The sequence below is a fragment of the Odocoileus virginianus genome, chromosome 14, assembly GCF_023699985.2.
Source record: "Odocoileus virginianus isolate 20LAN1187 ecotype Illinois chromosome 14, Ovbor_1.2, whole genome shotgun sequence".
NCBI classification, from domain to species: Eukaryota; Metazoa; Chordata; class Mammalia; order Artiodactyla; family Cervidae; genus Odocoileus; species Odocoileus virginianus.
Window position 1 is genome coordinate 53,188,903 of NC_069687.1, and position 21,589 is coordinate 53,210,491.

Genomic DNA, 21,589 nt, shown 5'->3' on the forward strand with positions numbered 1-21,589 from the left:
GAGCAGAATATTCAACATTACTTTTGTTTTTATTAAATGAGTTATTAAAAAGAATGAACCAGAATCTACTTCAAGCTTGAGCCTTACAGAAATTTTATCACCAGAGTTACTAGCATATGCCAGAATATATATTTTCTGCTTAGTTTATTGTGTTGTCCCCACTGAAACTAATAAGCACAGATAAAATTAGTAGACAGTAGATCTAATATTAATAATCATATTCAGTTCAGTTGCTCAGTCATGTCCGACTTTTTGCGACCCCATGGACCACAGCACGCCAAGCCTCCCTGTCCATCACCAACTCCAGGAGTTTACCTGAACCCATGTCCATTGAATAGGTGATGCCATCCAATCATCTCATCCTCTGTTGTCCCTTCTTCTCCTGCCTTCAATCTTTCCCAGCATCAGGGTCTTTTCAAATGACACAGTTCTTCGCATCAGGTGGACAAAGTATTGGAGTTTCAGCCTCAACATCAATCCTTCCAATGAACGCTCAGGACTGATCTCCTTTAGGATGGACTGGTTGGATCTCCTTGCAGTCCAAGGGACTCTCAAGAGTCTTCTCCAACACCACAGTTCAAAAGCAATAATTCTTCAGTACTCAGCTTTCTTTATAGTCCAACTCTCACATCCATACATGACCACTGGAAAAACCATAGGCTTGACGAGGCAGACCTTTGTTGGCAAAGTAATGTCTCTGCTTTTTAATACGCTGTCTAGGTTGGTCATAACTTTCCTTCCAAGGAGTAAGCATCTGTATTTCATGGCTGCAATCACCATCTGCAGTGATTTTGGAGCCCAAAAAAATAAAGTCAGCCACTGTTTCCACTGTTTCCTCATCTATTTCCCATGAGGTGATGGGACCAGATGCCATGATCTTAATTTTCTGAATGTTGAGCTTCAAGCCAACTTTTTCACTCTCCTCTTTCACTTTCATCAAGAGACTCTTTAGTTCTTCACTTTCTGCTATAAGGATACTGTCATCTGCATATCTTAGGTTATTGATATTTCCCAGCAATCTTGATTCCAGCTTGTGCTTCTTCCAGCCCAGCGTTTCTCATGATGTACTCTGAACAGAAGTTAAATAAGCAGGGTGACAATATACAGCCTTGACGTACTCCTTTTCCTATTTGGAACCAGTCTGTTGTTCCATGTCTAGTTCTAACTGTTGCTTCCTGACCTGCATACAGATTTCTCAAGAGGCAGGTCAGGTGGTCTGGTATTCCCATCTCTCAGAATTTTCCACAGTTTATTGTGATCCACACAGTCAAAGGCTTTGGCATATCATATTATTCATCTTTAAAAAGCCTTTAACGTCTTAAAAAAAGCCTATCTTTTTTAGGTCTCTAAAAAATAAAGTTCACTATTTGTCAGCCAAACCCTGGTTGTCATTGGGCAAATAATTAGCATGTAAATAATATAAACATGGCTGGTGGAGGTGATGAAATTCCAGCTGAGCTATTTAAAATCCTAAAAGATGATGCTCTTAAAGTGCTGCACTCAACACGTCAGAAAAATTGGAAAACTGAGCAGTAACCAAAGGACTGGAAAAGGTCAGTTTTCATTCCAGTCCCAAAGAAGGGCAGTGCCAAAGAATGTACAAACTACCATACAATTGCCCTTATTTTGCATGCTAGTAAGGTTATGCTCAAAATCCTTCAAGCTAGACTTCAGCAGTAGGTGAACTGAGATCTTCCAAATATACAAGCTGGGTTTAGAAGACAGAGGAACCAGATATCAAATTGCCAACATTCGTAGGATCATAGAGAAAGAAAGAGACTTAAAAAACAAAACTCTGTTTCATTGACTACACAAAAGCCTTTGACTCTGTGGATCACAGCAAACTGTGGAAAATTCTGAAAGAGATGGGGGTACCAGACCACCATGGATGGTGACTGCAGCCATGAAATTAAAAGACGCTTGCTCCTTGGAAGAAAAGCTACAATGAATCTAGACAATGTATTAAAAAGCAGAGACATTACTTTACTGACAAAGATCTGTATAGTCAAAGCTATGGTTTTTCCAGTAGTTATGTATGGATGTGAGAGTTGGACCATAGAGAAATCTGAGCACTGAACAATTGATGCTTTTGAACTGTGGGGATGGAGAAGACTCTTGAGAGTCCCTTGGACTATAAGGAGATCAAACCAGTCAATCCTAAAGGAAATCAGTCCTGAATATTCATTGGAAGGACTGATGCTGAAGTTGAAGCTCCAATACTTTGGCCACCTGATGTGAATAGCTGACTCATTGGAAAGGACCCTGATGCTGGGAAAGATTGAAAGCAGGAGGAGATGGGGATGACAGAGAATGAGATAGTTGGATGGCATCACCAACTCAATGGACATGAGTTTGAGCAAGCTTCAGGAGTTGGTGATGGACGAGGAAGCCTGGTGTGCTTCAGTCCATGGGGTCACAAAGAGTCAGACACGACTGAGCAACTGAACTGAACTGACCCATTTTGCTGCAAATGGCATTGTTTCATTGTTTTTGATGGCTGAGTAATAGTCTATTGTGTATATATAACACATCTTCTATAGCTATTCACCTGTAGATGGGCATTTAGGTTGCTTCCATATCTTGGCTATTGTAGACAGCACTGCATTGAACATTGCAGTGCGTGTATCTTTTTTTACCATGTTTTTCTTCAGATACATGCTCCAGAGTGGGATTGCTGGATCATATGGTAGCTCTGGTTTTAGTTCCTTAAGGAGCCTCCATACTGTTCTCCATAGGGGTTGTTCCGGTTTACATTCCCACCAACAGTGCAGGCGTGTGTGTTAGTCACTCAGTTGTATTCAGCTCTTTACAACCCCATGGACTGTGCCTACCAGGCTCCTCTGTCCATGGAATTCTCCAGGTAAGAATACTGGACTAGGTAGTCATTCTCTTCTCCAGGGGATCTTCCCAATCCAGGGGTTGATCCCAGGTCTCTTCACTGCAGGCAGATTCTTTACTTTCTGAGCCACTAGGGAAGCCCCAACAATGTAAAAAGGGATCCTTTTTCTCCACACCTCCCGCATTTGTTATTTGTAGGATTTTTGCTGATGGCCATTCTAACTGGTGTGAGGTGATATCTCACTTTAGTTTTCATTTGAATTTATCTAATAATTACTGATGTTGAGCATCTTTTCATGTGCCTCTTGGTCAACTGTAAGTCTTCTTTGGAGAATCATCTATTTAGGTCTTTTGCTCATTTTTTTCATGGGTTGTTCTTAAAATGTGTATGGAGACACAAAAGACCCCAAAGAGCCAAAACAATCTTGAGAATGAAAGACAGAGTTGGAGGAGTAGGTTCCTTGACTTTAAATTACACTGCAAAGCTACAGTCATTAAAGCAGTATGGTGCTGACACAAAACCAGACATTAAGATCAATGCAACAGGCTAGAGAGCCCATATAGCACCTATGGTCAATTAATCTATGACAAAGACAGCAAGACTATACAATGGAGAAAAGACAGTCTCTTTAATAAATGATGCTGAGAAAACTGGACAGCTACATATTAAAAATGAAATTAGAACATTCTTTAACACCATACACAAAAATAAACTCAAAATGAATTAACAGCCTAAATGTAAAACCAGATACTATAAATTCTTAGAGGAAAATATAGGCAGAACACTCTTTAACATAAATTACCACAATATCTTTTTCAATCTTCTCTTAGAATAATGAAAATGAAAACAAAAGTAAACAAATGGGACCTAACTGAAAAGCTTTTCATAGCAAAAGAAACCATAAACAAAATGAAAAGACAACCCACAGAATGGGAAGAAATGTTGCAAACAATACAGCTGATAAGGAATTAATCTCTAAATCTTATAAACAGTTCATGCAGCTCAATATCAAAAAAATGAACCTCACAATTTTTTAATTAAATCATTAGATAATATAGATGAGAAATCTGAAACCAAAGAGATCAATTAACTTGGCCCAAGTAAATGACAGAACAAAATTAGTCTCTTAAAATTTCTGCCAGTTACATAACCAATAAGGAGTTCATATCCAAAATATATAAAGAGCTCATACAACTCAATATCAAAACAATCGATTAAAAAATACACAAGACCTGAACAGACATTTCTCCAAAGAAGACATACAGATGACCAATAGGAAAAGATGCTCAACATCACTAATCATCAAAGAAATGCAAATGAGGTATCATCTCACACCTATAGAATGGCTACCATCATAAAGACCACAAATAACATTGATGAGAATTTGGAGAAAAGGATACTCTAGTACTGTTAGTAGGAATGTAAATTGGTACAGCCACAATGTAAATTAGTATGAAGTTTCCTCAATAAATGGAAAATAGAACTACCAATTGGTACTCCAGTTCCATTCTTGGATATATTACTGAAGTAAACAAAAACAGTAATTTGAAAAGATATATTCACAAGACAGGGATCAAGACCATCCCCAAGAAAAAGAAATGCAAAAAAGCAAAATGGCTATCTGAGGAGGCCTTGCAAATAGCTGTGAAAAGAAGAGAAGCCAAAAGCAAAGGAGAAAAGGAAAGAAATACCCATTTGAATGCAAAGTTCCAAAGAATAGCAAGGAGAGATAAAAAAGCCTTCCTCAGTGATCAGTGCGAAGAAATAGAGGAAAACAACAGAATGGGAAAGACTAGAGATCTCTTCAAGAAAATCAGAGATACCAAGGGAATATTTCATGCAAAGATGGGCTCAATAAAGGACAGAAATGGGATGGACATAACAGAAGCAGAAGATATTAAGAAGAGGTGGCAAGAATACACAGAAGAACTGTACAAAAAAGATCTCATGACCCAGATAATCACAATGGTGTGATCACTCACCTGGAGCCAGACATCCTGGAATTCGAAGTCAAATGGGCTTTAGGAAGCATCACTAGGAACAAAGCTAGTAGGGGTGATGGAATTCCAGTTGAGCTATTTCAAATCCTAAAAGATGATGCTGTGAAAGTGCTGCACTCAATATGCCAGCAAATTTGGAAAACTCAGCAGTGCCCACAGGACTGGAAAAGGTCAGTTTTCATTCCAATCCCTAAGAAAGGCAATGCCAAAGAATGTTCAAACTACCACACAATTGCACTCATCTCACAAGCTAGTGAAGTAATGCTCAAAATTCTCCAAGCCAGACTTCAACAATACATTAACCATGAACTTCCAGCTGGATTTAGAAAAGGCAGAGGAACCAGAGATCAAATTGCCAACATCTGCTGGATCATCTAAAAAGTAAGAGTTCCAGAAAAACATCTACTTCTGCTTTATTGACTATGCCAAAGCCTTTGACTGTGTGGATCAAAACAAACTAGGGGAAATTCTGAAAGAGATGGAAATACCAGAACACCTGACCTGTCTCTTGAGAAATCTGTATGCAAGTCAGGAAGCAGCAGTTAGAAATGGACATGGAACAACAGACTGGTTCAAAATAGAAAAAGGAGTATGTCACGGGTGTATATTGTCACTGTGCTGATTTAACTTCTAAGCAGAGTACATCATGAGAAATGCTGGGCTGGAAGAATCACAAGCTGGAATCAAGATTTCCGGGAGAAATATCAATAACCTCAGATACGCAGATGACACCACCCTTATGGCAGAAAGTGAAGAACTAAAGAACCTCTTGATGAAAGTGAAAGAGGAGAGTGAAAAAGTTGGCTTGAAGCTCAACATTCAGAAAACTAAGATCATGGCATCCGGTCCCATCACTTAATGGCAAATAGATGGGGAAACAGTGGAAACAGTGTCAGACTTTATTTTGGGGGGCTAGAGATTCACTGCAGATGGTGACTGCAGCCATGATATTAAAAGATGCTTGCTCCTTGGAAGAAAAGTTATGACCAACCTAGACAGCATATTAAAAAGCAGAGATATTACTTTGCCAACAGAGGTCTGTCCAGTCAAAGCTATGTATGGTTTTTCCAGGAGTCATGTACGGATGTGACAGTTGGACTATAAATAAAGCTGAGCATCAAAGAATTGATGCTTTTGAACTGTGGTGTTGGAGAAGAGTCTTGAGAGTCCCTTGGACTGCAAGGAGATCAGTTCTGAGTGTTCATTGGAAGGATTGATGTTGAGGCTGAAACTCCAATACTTTGGCCACCTAATGCAAAGAGCTGACTCATTGGAAAAGACCCTGATGCTGGGAAGGATTGAAGGTTGGAGGAGAAGAAGGTGACAGAGGATGAGATGGCTAGATGACATTACCAACTCGATGGAGATGAGTTTGTGTAAACTCCAGGAGTTGGCAATGGACAGGGAGGCCTGGCCTGCTGCAGTGCATGGGGTTGCAAAGAGTTGGACACAACTGGGCGACTGAACTGAACTGATGTACCCAGTGTTCATGGTAGCATTATTTACAATAGCCTATGTTAGTGTCCATCAACAGATGAATGGATAAAGATGGGATATACATACACACACAATGCAGTATTCCTCAGCCATTGAAAAAAGAATGAAATTTTGACACTTGCAACAATATGGATAGACCTGGAGGATACTATGCTTAGTGAAATAAGTCAGAAAAATACAACTACTGTATGTTATCACTTACATATGGAATCTAAACACTAAAATGGGTAAATATGACACAACAGAAACAGACTTATAAAGAGAACAGACTAGTTGTTATCAGTGGGGATAGGCAAGGAAGGAAGACAGGAGGAGGTAGGAGATTAAGAAGTATAAACTACTATGTATTAAAATAAGCTACAGGATATATTGTATAGCACAGGAAATACAGCCAATATTTTATTACAACTTTAAGTGGAGTATAATGTATAAAAATATTAAATTGTATGCTACATACTTGAAACTAGTATTGTAGAACAACTGTACTTCAGTTTTTTAAAAAGAATAGTCTCTTGACTCTGTATTCCATGCTTTTTGCTAATTTTACTGTCCCCCTTAGAAGCTTTAATTGAAAAAGACTTCTGATAGTTGCTTATCATTAAAAAGAAAAACTGTATGGAATACAATATATGCCTTGAGAAATTAAGATAAAGCTCTGGTCATGATACTCATGTTCATAATGCAGCTTCCTTTCTGAGCACTTATCTGAATTTAATGGGCTTTAAATGGTATGTTCATATATCTTCTAGGTTTCCACAGACGTGCAGCTCCAGTTACAAGAAGGCAGTTTCCACATGGGGCACACAGGATGGATTATCTGCACTTTGAGGATGACAGCCGTGGATGGTGGTTTGACATGGATATGGTGATCATCTATATTTATTCAGTGAACTGGGTCATTGGGTTCATTGTTTTCTGCTTTCTTTGCTATTTTTTCTTTCCATTTTAGGAATTTTCATACCTTAATACTGTTGCACAATTACAAATGATGTAGATAACAATACTTAAACATTTTTAAAATGTGCTTTGAAGTTTTTATAATGTATTATATAAAATGTTGGTGTTTATAGAAAATATGAGAATGGATTTATTTATGAATGTTTCATGTAACAAACTAAACTTGATTTAAGATCTAATCTATTAGCACTTAGCAACAATACACTATTAATTTTACAGTTCTCCTTGATTTGGGGTTTGTGGTTCTAATTTTACAATGTCACTTTTACACATATTGTAAAGATGAGGTTTTCCCTCCACTTAAAAATACTAAAAACACAAAATGAAATGATAATGAGTAGATATTATCTTTAATTATGAACTATTTAGTAATCATCACCTACTCTCAGGCAAGTTATATACATTAAAGATAAACCATCTTCTCTGGGAACTAATCTAGCAGGGTATATTCAGTTTTGCTTTCCAGTGATCTCTATGTCCTTCATTTCCTTTCTATTACTGACACAGCTGACTATACTTTTTTTTTAACAGACCTAATCATATCATTAGTGCAGCATTTTAAACTATTACAAGAATAGAATAGTAAACAGAAACAAAAAAAAAAAGGAAAAATAAAAAAATAAAACTGAGACTAATTCACACCAACAAAGACTTAGAAAACTATATTAACACTTTTCCAATTGCAGGATTACTCACCAGAAGAAATTAAAAAGTTACTGACTTTCAGAGCAATGCATGTCTAAACTGTAATTAATTTAGTGATTCTTTTAACTTGGAGGTTGTCAAATATATTGTAAATGTACAATAAAGAGTGGCTTTTAAATTTTTTCATTGTTATTACCTAATTTTATGCCTAGAATAAGTATTTTTGGAAATAGGCTTAAGGGTTTATAAAACGAAAACTTGGCTTATTTTTATTATTACAGTATTCCTTGGAATTAGTTTTCCCATATTAATATTTTTTAAAAAGGAGATCTGAATTATCCCAGTACAAAAGAGAATCCGGATAGGTAGTCCAGTGAAAAAGTGAAAAAACTAAAGCACAGAGAAGTAAGCTTGTTTATTTCTATCATTTAGGTGGTCTTTGTGTAACCGAGAACCAAAGTTTTTATTTTGAACTACTAATTCAACATTTCTACACTATGATGCCATATACTTGGTAAGGCAGTGGGCATATTTTAACATAAAGTAAGTGACCCTCTCATGGAACTAAAAATACTACCGTCATTCAAACAAATTGAGATTGCAGTCTACAGAAAGTCCAATTTTGTCCCAATTGCTGACTATATTTGAATACAAGCATTTAACTGACAGTATGTGGTGTTCTAAGAAAAATATGGAAGAGTGATACAAAAGTCTATTCTAACATTGTTTATTGTGTTTTAAATTATATCTGTGAAAGAAAATAGTGTAAATTAGATACCATCAAATCCAGAAATCAGAAGACTAAATACATTTTAGAAACAGATAAATCATCACTCAAATATTATAGTAAAATATATATGTGTATATATAATGCTTGCAGTTTAGTGACTAAACTATATCTTGGTAAAACAGCATTGTTGGCAAAATTCAGTATTATCTTACAAAAATAAAAATGGGTATTTATAATCACTAATTTCTATCAAAGTAAAGATGATATTGTATAAGGCAAAATATTGCCTTCTTAAAATATACATCAGGAAAAATTAACAAAACATATGTGGGGAGCAACATTTTAAGAACTTTAAAATAAATTGTAGCCATTTCCCAAGCAAATCCTGGCTTATAAGCTTTAGCAAATATGCCTTCATTCATTTCTAACTTAAAAATTGATTGCAATTATACATGAAGTAACATTCAAAGAACTAAGATCATGGCATCCAGTCCCATCACTTCATGGGAAATAGATGGGGAAACAATGGAAACAGTGACAGACTTTATTTTTCTTGGGCTCCAAAATCACTGCAGATGGTGACTACAGCCATGAAATTAAAAGACAGTTGCTCTGTGGAAGAAAAGCTATGACAAACCTGGACAACATATTAAAAAGCAGAGACATTACTTTGCCAACAAAGGTCCATATATTTGTCAAAGTTATGGATCTTTGATGTATGGATGTGAGAGTTGGACCATAAAGAAGGCTGAGCACCAAAGAATTGATGCTTTTGAACTGTAGTGTTGGAGAAGACTCTTGAGAGTCCCTTAGACTGCAAGGAGATCAAACCAGTCAATCTTAAAGAAATCAGTCCTGAATATTCATTGGAAGGCCTGATGCTGAAGCTGAAGCTCCAGTACTTTGGCCACGTGATGCCAACTCATTAGAAAAGGCCCAACTCATTAGAAAAGTCCCTGATGCTGGGAAAGATTGAAGGCTGAAGGAGAAGGGGATGACAGAGGATGAGATGGTTGGATTGCATCACTGACTCAATGGACATGAGTTGAGCAAACTCTGGGAGTTGGTGATGGACAGGGGAGTCTGGCGTGCTGCAGTCCATGGGGTCGCAAAGAGTCGGACACGACTGAGTGGCTGAACAACAACAAAAGTAAAATAAATTGTATTACAGATACAGATTTCTCAGAGAAATAAAGTTGATTACTAAAATATATTTATTAGGTCAGTGATACATATCAGTTTATGAAGTGAAGTCGCTCAGTTGTGTCCAATGCTTTGCGACCCCATGGACTGTAGCCTACCAGGCTTCTCTGTCCATGTAATTTTCCAGGCAAGAGTACTGGAGTGGGTTGCCATTTCCTTCTCCAGGGGATCTTCCTGACCCAGGGATTGAACCCGGGTTTCCGGCATTGCAGGCAGATGCTTTACCCTCTGAGCCATAGCTCTGTATATACAAGCTAAATCCAAATATATATATATATATATATATATATCCTTACCTGATGCTGGGAAAGACTGAAGGCAACAGAAGAGAGCAACAGAGGATGAGATGGTTAGAGAGCATCTCTGACTCCATGGACATGAATTTAAGCCAACTCCAGGAGATAGTGAAGGGCAGGGAAGGCTGGCGTGCTGCAGTCCATGGGGTTGCAAAAAGTTGGACATGACTTATCAGCTACAACCCTTACATAAATAGAATAGCCTTTTCAAAAGGAGTCATAGTCTGGAGGAGCATTCTCAAGTCACATCCGGTCATTGATGCAGAGCTTGAGCTAGGACTTAAAATCCCTGTGTTCATCTTTTTCATTGGCCAGTAAGAGATGTCTATGTACCCATGCTTATATATATGTGCGTTTGTGTAGTATATGCACATACACAAAACAAGGAAATGAAATGATCACATGGTTTTGAGAATCAGTTTAAACAAATCCAGAGTCCATAGGGAAGGCAGTAAGAAATGCAAGAACACAAAAGTCTAGGATTCAAAAGACAGTGGCCAAAGCTGTTGTCCAGAGGTAGATTTTCTTTCTCCAGGAAATGTCTAAACCTTCTTTTAAGACCTTCCAACGGATTATCAGCCCCACCAGGGTAACCTCCCTAACGACTGATGAGGGACTTTATATCTGAAAATATTCTCTTCACAGGAGAAGCTACACTGATGCTTTATTAAGTAATTAAGAGAAGGTGTATATGTGCTACACTGGCTCATGCTTTCCTCCTCTCTTTCCAACTCTTATGAAAGCATAACTCTTATAGTCTACTTATCCATAAACACATTGCAAAGGAAATTCTAAGGACTGTAATTTAGCCTAGCCAAGTTGACATACCACAAAGCCATCACACAGGTGATGTCCTTTCACTAGATTTCATCTCTGAGCTATATATACAAAGGATTAATCTTAAAATCAGTATAAACTCAAAAATTTATAGCATAACCTTTAATAATTCATCTCTAATACCATAAAAGTTTTAAAATGTTCTACATAGGTGGTCTGGTTAGCTATTGCTGAATAACAAACTACCCTAAATTTAATGGTGTAAAAAACAATCATTTTATTATATCTCATATTTTTGTGGATCAGGGGCTCAGACAGCACTCAGCTGGATGATTCTGTGTTCCCTGTAGCATCAACAGGGGTCACTTGGTGATCATCAGCAGGCAGCAGACTGGTCTGGAGGGTTCAAGACGACTCCACTCCTGGGAGAGGTGGCTTAAAATTTAGGCTCAGCAGAAATGATCAAATGGAGCACCTCCATGTGGTCTGACAAGCAGTCTCACAGTGATCAGGCCTCTTGCATAGTAGCTCAGGACTCCCAGAGGGAATGTTCATGAAACCCAGGCAGAAAAAACAGAGCGGCAGAGCGCAGCAGTCCAGCTGCTTCCTATTGATCAAGAATGTCGCCAAGACCAGTTCAGATTTCAAGGAAAGCAGAATGATTCTAAGAGACCAAGTAATACTCTATCACTCTAGGAAATCTTTGTGGTGGTGGTTTAGTTCCTAAGTCGTGTCTGCCTCTGGCAACCCCCTGGACTGTAGCCCACCAGGCTGCTCTTTCCGTGGGGTTCTCCAGGCAAGAATACTGGAGTGGGTTGGCATTTCCTGCTCCAGGGGATCTTCCCGATCCAGGAATCAAACCCAGGTCTCCTGCATTGCGGGCAGATTCTTTACCGACTGAGCTATGAGGGAGCCTAGGAAATCTTTGTACTGCAGTAGTGAAGCCACTCAGTCGTGTCCGACTCTTTGAGACCCCATGGGCTGTAGCCCACCAGGCTCCTCCGTCCATGGGATTCTCCAGGCAAAAGTACTGGAGTGGGTTTCCATTTCCTTCTACAGGGGATCTTCCCAACCCAGGGATCGAACCCAGGTCTCCTGCATTGTAGGTAGATGCTTTTACTGTCTGAGCCACCAGGAAACCTTTGTAGGGTTTAGTAAATCTAAAAATTTAACCCTTGGTAAAAGGATTAACCTCTATTTCTGCTTTATTGACTATGCCAAAGCCTTCGAATGTGTGGATCACAATAAACTGTGGAAAATTCTGAAGGAGATGGGAATACCAGACCACCTGACCTGCCTCTTGAGAAATCTGTATGCAGGTAAGGAAGCAACAGTTAGAACTGGACATGGAACAACAGACTGGTTCCAAATAGGAAAAGGAGTACGTCAAGGCTGTATACTGTCACCCTGCTTATTTAGCTTATATGCAGAGTACATCATGAGAAACGCTGGGCTGGAAGAAGCACAAGCTGGAATCAAGATTGCCGGGAGAAATATCAATAACCTCAGATAACCAGACAACACTACCCTCATGGCCGAAAGTGAAGAGGAAATAAAAAGCCTCTTGATGAAAGTGAAAGAGGAGAGTGAAAAAGTTGGCTTAAAGCTCAACATTCAGAAAACTAAGATCATGGCATCTGGTCCCATCACTTCATGGGAAATAGATGGGGAGACAGTGGAAACAGCGTCAGACTTTATTTTGGGGGGCTCCAAAATCACTGCAGATGGTGACTGCAGCCATGAAATACAGATGCTTACTCCTTGGAAGGAAAGTTATGACCAACCTAGATAGCATATTAAAAAGCAGAGACATTACTTTGCCAACAAAGGTCCATCTAGTCAAGGCTATGGTTTTTCCAGTGGTCATGTATGGATGTGAGAGTTGGACTGTGAAGAAAGCTGAGCACCGAAAAATTGATGGTTTTGAACTGTGGTGTTGGAGAAGACTCCTGAGAGTCCCTTGAACTGCAAGGAGATCCAGCCAGTCCATCCTAAAGGAGATCAGTCCTGGGTGTTCATTGGAAGGACTGATGCTGAAGCTGAAACTCCAGTGCTTTGGCCACCTCATGAGAAGAGTTGACTCATTGGAAAAGACCCTGATGCTGGGAGGATTGGGGGCAGGAGGAGAAGGGGACGACAGAGGATGAGATGGCTGGATGGCATCACCGACTCGATGGGCATGAGTTTGAGTAAACTCTGGGAGTTTGTGATGGACAGGGAGGCCTGGCGTGCTGCGATTCATGGGGTCACAGAGAGTCGGACACGACTGAGTGACTGAACTGAACTGAACTGAAAAGAATTAAAAACTGAAAAATGTATCAACTGTGTAGCCAATCTTGATTACCTCAACCTGGAAAGTATCAAGGAGCTTAGTAATAAATAATATTATCCTCAACATGCTATATATATATCAACATATATGATGTGTATCAGTGCTTCTCAGGCTTTAATATCCACGTTAATTACTGAGTGAAAGTGAAAGTCATTCAGTTGTGTCCAACTCTTTGCAACCCCATGGATTATACAGACCATGGAATTCTCTAGGCCAGAATACTGGAGTGGATAGCCTTTCCCTTTTCCAGGGGATCTTCCTAGAGATCTTGTTAAAATGCAGATCTAGGATAGGACCTGGAATTCTGCATTTCTAACCAGTCCTCATGTGAGTCAGATGAACAAAGTAATGGATTTCATGGGTCAAGAGACTTTCTGCAAAAGGCTATATATATAGTAAATATTTTGTGGCCCTCAAAGAGTATTTGTCACATATTTTAAAAAATCTGACCACAGATACATGTCACTGGTATTAAAATTTGGCTGCATAATAGAATCATTTGGGCAATTCTTAAAAGTACTGATGCCTAGGTCCTACCCCAAATACTCTGATTTAATTGGTATAGGAATAGGGATCCTTAAAATTTCTCTAGGTTAAAGCTAGGGCTTCCCTGGTGGCTCAGTGGTAAAGAATCCACCTACCAACTCAGGAGACATGGTTCAATCCTTGAGAAGATCCCCTGGAGAAGAAAATGACAACCCACTCCAGTATTCTTGCCTGGGAAATCCCCTGGTCAGAGGAGCCTGGTGAGTTACTATTCACGGGGTAGCAAAAGAGTCGGACACAGCTTAGCGACTAAACAACAGGTTAAATCTACTATGTGGTAAAGTTTGAAAACTAATGCTCTGTATCACTTCCTATTTCTACCTACTTGTATCTTTTGGGTCATTAAATCTTTTTCAGTACACCTGAATGAGTGAATTAATACAGATCTCTCTTCACTTGAACAGGAAACTGACAATCTAATTAAAAAATAACAACCCAAAATAGATGCTGTCATCAGCACACCCCTGCTCCCTCTAGGAAGCCTATCCCCAATGGACTTCATGTTATTAATAGTAAAATAAAATGAAGTTGGATGCCGAATTTAGAAATGATAGAAAGTGATGAATAAGTAGGTTGCTGGGGCAAAAAAAAGTGAAACACAGAAAACTTCAAATTAGTATAGTGGTAAATTGCAAGGCTATAAAAAGTACAAATTATCATAAACCTCATCAGGATAATCAAGAAAAAACTATAAGAGGCTTCACCTAGACTAGCATTTTGCTTAAATACTAAACAGTTATGAACATGTTAATCCACAAGTGGCATGAGAAGTTTACTTAAAATGTTCTCTTAAATATTTTTAACTCTCATACTTTTATACTATGTATCTCTGCATTATACAGGGTTTCCAAAGAAAGCTATGAATTCTTGCTCAGTTCTGTCTGGATTAATATGCTTTTTAAAATGACAGTTACTTTTTAAAGCATTATACCTGCTACCTTTCTAAGCAAATAACTTTAAGTGTGAAATTCCTATTTTAGTAATGCAACTTGGAAAATCACTTTACATTTGCCATCTTTCCTAAGTAAAATTTTGTCTATAACATTATAATGTATTTGTTCATAGTTAATGTCAATAAATTATTAAAGAAAATAGTAAGTTATTCTGTACCCAAGTACTATTCCACTTTTCATTACATACTATCTTTTCTCTCTATCCTTTCTGAAGTTTTTGTTTCAGCTCTTCCCTGTGAATTAGCTCCCTTAGTTTTAACCTCCTGGACTACATTTCTCTCTGCTTCTAAATCTTCCATATAAAACAGTACATCTTCATACAGTAAAATGCAACCATAAGACATATTTAATAAGATCCCCTTATTCATTCATGCATTCAACAAACAAAAATAGTACATGCTCAATAAATACTCAAATACTCTACTAATGATGCTCAATTCAAGTTCTGATCATGATCTGAACTTCACTTAAATACTGATCACATATTCTAAGGATTTCAGAATAAGTTTCTTGTTACCTAGAGATCTATATTTGCTGTTTAGTCACTCAGTCATGTGTGACTCCTTGTGACCCCATGGACTATAGCCCAACAGGCTCCTCTGTCCATAGAATTTTCCAGGCAAGAATACTGGAGTGGGTTGCCATTTCCTTCTCCAGGTGATCTTCCTGACCCAGGGACTGAACCCCCATCTCCTACATGGGCAGGTGGATTCTTTACCTCTGAGCCACCTCCTTTTAATTTAAAAAGAGTTCAGAAATCTACATGGTATCTCACTATTCAAATGAAAGTTACATCTGTTGCAAGAAAAATTTTCTATTCCTGTCTGCTTTGTATTATGGACTCAGAGATAATCAGTATACATGTATATCAGTACGTCCACTTCTCCTTATGACTAACAGCTGAAAGTAGAGGGAAATGAAAATTACACCACCTCAGTTCTTCTTTCTACCAGACAGACTTCCAGTTATATTAACTATGTTATTGTACATAGTTCACGGTTACTGCTAGTCACTGCTTCTAACCTAGATATTAATTGAGTATGTTTTTCCTTCTACAACTTAGGGAAAGGCACGCATGACCTCCCTTGGAAAAAATGTCTCTTGCCCTAGTTATGATTTGTACATCTTGTGGCTGAGAAAAGGCAGGAGGTGCATATTATTTGCAAAAGTTATAAACTTAAAGCTATCAAAGGTGGAGCTACGTTTAGGAAGATGATTGTTTTATCAGCTAATCAGTTATAAACCCACTATAAATTTGACCCAATCTGGTTTTAAATATTTCAGAATAAATTTTTATCATAGTTTACTGATAAATTCTGCAATATTCCATCTCATTTATTTCTGGAAAGGAAAAGACTTAATTAAAATTGTAACAGTTAAGCAAACCGTACACAAAATCTACATGGCCTATTTCATTAACATTAAAAATTCAGGATTTCTAAAAATAATATTTAATATTCCATTGCTATTCCTTACAACTTCATCATCAAATCTGCTGGAACAGTAAGCAGGAATGATTAATGTTTAATATATTTACTTTTTTATTCTGAATCAAATCAGAGAGTCATAGCAGTGAAAATAAAGCAACAATGGTTTTAAAACAACAATTAAAGGAAAGGGAAACTCTAGGTAATGTATACACTTAAATCACACATTCACAAACATATTTACCTTGTTCTCTGCATAACACCCCGAAGAGTCAAAAGGGCACATGCTTCATAAGAGTCAAATGAAAAGAAATCTTAGAGCAAATTCTAGGACAACACAAACAACCAAAATTATATCACTATGCTTAATAATGCTACAATTGTATGTTAATTTGTCAGATTCTTTTTGACTCTGAATAAAATATGTTACCTGTACAGTGTTTCCATCAGAATCAAAATTTTCACATGCATTACCACTAATGGTGCAAAAAGTTTTGTTTTCTTGCAGTTCTAAGTTGGGGCAAAGGTTCTTTCATGTCTTGAAAAATATGTCAAATTTGTACTTCTAAGCCAGGAACTGCAGTTACTGCTGATGGTTTATCTGATTCTTCTTCAAAGACTATAAGAACAGAAAGTCTGGTATATGATAGCCCCAAATTTTGCCCAATCTTTGTTTGAATTATTAAGTGACTTTTTAAACTGGTGAAACTGCTAAACCAAAATAAAATGAGCTCAATATGTCAAGGTACAATGATTATTAACTAGGAGAAGATAAGATGTTTTATAGTACACTTATTAAGCCCATTTGACTAATTAGAGTGGTTCACATAGAAAAAAAGGTAGTTGAGGCCAGACTATGAGATAGAAGAATTTGAACAATATACACTTCCTTAGAATTTTCTTGGTGCCTTCCATCTTTGAATTTTTGCTTATGCCTTTCTTATAATTATTTGTATTTCCCTCCAGCCTAACCTTATGCCTTGGCAAATAAGAGCTCAGTCTTTATTATTCTACTCATCTTTTATGATATTTCCCCAAGAATAAGAATTGTGTTTGTGTATGTCCAACTCTTTGCAACCCTGTGGACTATAGCCTGCCAGGCTCCTCTGTCCATGGGATTCTCCAGCCAAGAATACTGGAGTGGGTAGCCAATTCTGGGAAAGATTGAGAGCAGGAGAAGTGGGCAACAGAGGATAAGATGGTTGGCTGGCATCACTGACACAATGGATATGAGTTTGAGCAAACTCCGGGAGATAGTGAGAGACAGGGAAGACTGGCGTGCTGCAGCCCGTGGGGTCAGAGTCAGATGCGACTTGGTGACTGAACAATAAGAAATTTACCTGGTGTCAGAATTTATCAAAAAAATATGTAAAAACACAACTTCTAATAAAATTACTGTCACCTGTTAGTGATGGTGATTTGGTTATAGTAGTAATTAAACTCATCTGATGACCTGAAAGGCACTGTTTCCTTCTCTGCATAATTTTAATCAAAGTGATTCACAAACTACTGTAAAATATACTTGTACATTTTCTGTGTCAAACATTTGAGGACAATTTTTAAAAAATAATAAAACCACCCTTCCCCTGAAATATCAAAACATGTCAATATTCTATTCCATAAAAATGAAAAAATAAAAAATTTAATTTATAGAGACACTGAAATTCAATTTCATGCAAAAAGACAAATAATTACATATGTGTAAACTAATGGGCTTTAAATTCCTGTCCTACTCCTTGGATCTGTCCTTGACCCTGTTGTTCTTGATTCTGTTGCCTGTTAGCTTTAGGAAGGAGCTACCAGTAATCTTTAAATGTGGCTGTACAGTAGAAGCACTGTTTAGAAAGGACATTACTGCATGTCAGGTCAAACTACTAAGTAACTGTCAACATTGGAATACTGGAATCTGTACTTTTAATAAGCTTCCTGCCACCACTCTGACACTACTCTAAATTTACATATTCAAGAAGCCACTGAACTGAATAGTCCTTGTTGATAGTGATCCAAATTTTACTGTACATACTAAATAGAACATTATTTAGTCAGCAAAAACTGGCAGCTGACTACGGCTCAGGTCATGAAGTCCTTATTGCCAAATTCAGACTTAAATTGAAGAAAGTAGGGAAAACCACTAGACCATTCAGGTATGACCTAGATCAAATACCTGATGATTATACAGTGGAAGTGACAAACAGATTCAAGTGATAGCTTAGGTGAATGATGTCAGATTTGTGATCTCTGAAGAAGAGGATTTAGCTTCAGGATTAGGGGCCAGGCTTGATCACTGTGCGGCTTTTGTGCAGCAGTTTTTTTACAGTGAAAAAAGGACAAAGGCTCTCACACAGACCCCGGAAGGGAGACAGAGTGCCTCACTCGCTAGTCTCATCAAGGCCGTACATACTTTCACCAGACCCTCTCCACAATGTCTTAAATTAACAAAACTAGAACCAACAATACAAAGTTCTTATCAGATCTACTTCCACAACAAAGGCTTAAGATAACAATATCAGTCAGAGGTTCTTGTTAAGAAGGAGAAGCATGTCTGGGAGCAAGATACATTATTATATAACCATTAGAACAGAGCTTAAGGAAAACATACACTTGAGCAAGACAGGTGTTTTGTTATATAATCATTAAAGAAAGCTAGGTAAAGAGAGGTACTCTTATCATAACAACTCAAGACTTCAAGAAACAAATGTCTTATGTGACTAAGACAAAGCAGTGTAGTAACAAAGGTTTGTGCATTTCTCCTCAAAAGCCCCGAACCCCTTTCTCTTCCTCAAGGACACTGAAGTCCCTTGAAGAATTAACTCTCTCACAAGGGATTAGATCTGATAGAGTGCCTGAAGAACTATAGACAGAGGTCCATAACATGTACAGGAGGCAGTGATTAAAACCATCCCCAAGAAAAAGAAATGCAAAAAGGCAAAATTGTTGTCTGAGGAGGACTTAAAATAGCTGTGAAAAGAAGAGAAACAAAAGGCAAAGGAGAAAAGGAAAGATGTTCCCATTTGAATGCAGAGTTCCAAAGAATAGCAAGCAGAGATAAGAAAGCCTTCCTCAGTGATCAATGCAAAGAAAGAGAGGAAAACAAAGAATGAGAAAGACTAGAGATTTCTTCAAGAAAATTAGAGATACCAAGGGAACATGCAAAGATGGGCTCAATAAAGGACAGAAACAGGACAGACCTAACAGAAGCAGAAGACAGTAAGAAGAGGGGGCAAGAATTCACAGAAGAACTACACAAAAAAGATCTTCATGACCCAGATAACCACGATGGTGTGATCACTCACCTAGAGCCAGACATCCTGGAGTGCGAAGTCAAATGGGCCTTAGGGAGCATCATTATGAACAAAGCTAGTGGAGGTGATGGAATTCTAGCTGAGCTATTTGAAATCCCAAAAGATGATGCTGTGAAAGTGAGGCACTCAATATGCCAGAAAATTTGGAAAACTCAGCAGTGGCCACAGGACTAAAAAAGGTCAGTTTTCATTTCAATCCCAAAAAAGGCAGTGCAAAAGAATGTTCAAACTACTGCACAATTGCACTCATCTCACACACTAGCAGAGTGATGCTCAAAATTCTCCAAGTTAGGCTTCAACAGTATGTGAACCAAGAACTTCCAGATGTTCAAGCAGTATTTCAAAAAGGCAAAAAAAAAAAAAAAAAAAAAAGGCAGAGGAACCAGAGATCAAATTGCCAATACCAGAGAAAGCAAGAGAATTCCAAAAAAACATCTCCTTCTAGTTCATTAACTATACTAGAGCCTTTGACTGTGTGGATCACAACCAACTGTGGAAAATTCTTAAAGAGATGGAATACCAGACTACCTTACCTGCCTCCTGAGAAAGCTGTATGCAGGTCAAGAAGCAACTGTTAGAACTAGACATGGAACAATGGACTGGTTCCAAATTAGGAGAGGAGCGTGTCAAGGCTGTATATTGTCACCCTGCTTATTTATCTTACATGCAGAGTACATCATGTGAAATGCCAGGCTGGATGGAGTGCAGACTGGAATCAAGATTGCAGGGAGATATGCAGATGAGTGAAAAGGCTGGCTTAAAACTCAACATTCAAAAAACTAAGATCATGGCATCTGGTCCCATCACTTCATGGCAAATAGATGGGGAAACAATGGAAAGAGTGACTGAGTTTATTTTCTTGGGCTCCAAAATCACTGCAAATAGTGACTGAAGCCATGAAATTAAAAGATGCTTGCTTCTTGGAAGAAAAGCTATGACAAACCTGGATAACATATTAAAATAGCAGAGACATTACTTTGCCAACAAAGGTCCATCTAGTGAAAGCTATGGTTTGTCCAGTAGTTATGTATGGATGTAAGTGTTGGACCATAAAGACGGCTGAGCTCCAAAGAATTAATGCTTTTGAACTGTGTGGTGTTGGAGAAGACTCTTGAGAGTCCCTTGGACAGGAAGGAGATCAAACAAGTCAATCCTAAAGGAAATAAATCCTGAATATTCATTGGAAGGCCTGATACAGAAGCTGACACTCCAATACTTTGGCCACCTGATGCAAAGATCTGACTCACTGGAAAAGACCCTGATGCTGGGAAAGATTGAAGGCAAGAGGCAAAGGGGGAAACAGAGGATGAGATGGTTGGATGGCATCACTGCACATGATGTCTATCATGACTGGATGGACATGAGTCTGAGCAAGCTCTAGGAGTTGGTGATGAACAGGCGAGCTTGGTGTGCTGCAGTCCATGGGGTCGCAAAGAGTCAGACATGACTGAGCAACTGAACTGAACTGAAACAAGCTCAGCTGGTGAAAGAATTGACCTGCAATGCAAGGAAAGCGCGTCTAAGAGAGGGCTGGAGGGTTCTGGGAGCCAAGGGTGTTCCTCATATCCTCTCCCCTCCAATCTTGTCCCTGATTCAGTGTTCTTGCCTTTGGACTGTACATGTGAGGCTCACAGATTTCTTCAAAAGGCATACAAGCAATTTATCACACATGAGGATAAAATCCATGCCATATAAACATACATATGCATTTTTATTAGGAATTTATAATTTGATTTAACTTTCTGAAGAATACATTTAGTCCAAAATATTAAGTATATAATCTAGCTCTTTGTGATTGACATCACCAAGGTCCTCAAAAGTATTTACCAACTATACATTTACAAATGGCACTGAAAGTGAAAGTCATTCAGTCATGTCTGATTCTTTGCAACCCCGTGGACTGTACAGTCCATGGAATTCTCCAGGCCAAAATACTGGAGTGAGTAACCTTTCCCCTTCTCCAGGGGATCTTCCCAACCCAGGGATTAAACCCTGGTCTCCCACGTTGCAGGTGGATTCTTTACCAATTTTGTCACAAGGGAAGCCCAAGAATACTGGAGTGGGCATCCTATCCCTTCTCCCACA

At 38.3% G+C, this 21,589-nt stretch overlaps 1 protein-coding gene across 7 annotated transcripts in view; it reads left to right on the forward strand.

The window, feature by feature from the left end:
• RNF180 (ring finger protein 180) overlaps positions 1 to 8,120 on the forward strand; it is a 278,353-nt gene extending 270,233 nt beyond the window's left edge. For 6 of the 7 annotated variants that reach the window (XM_070476741.1, XM_070476743.1, XM_070476738.1 and 3 more), the window contains one exon: positions 7,086 to 8,120. In XM_070476741.1, the coding sequence (XP_070332842.1) occupies positions 7,086 to 7,285 (200 nt within the window). In that variant the 3' untranslated portion in view covers positions 7,286 to 8,120. The remainder of the gene's footprint in view (positions 1 to 7,085) is intronic. The other variant, XR_011491252.1, reaches the window with a different exon arrangement.
• The last annotated feature ends 13,469 nt before the right edge of the window (positions 8,121 to 21,589 follow it).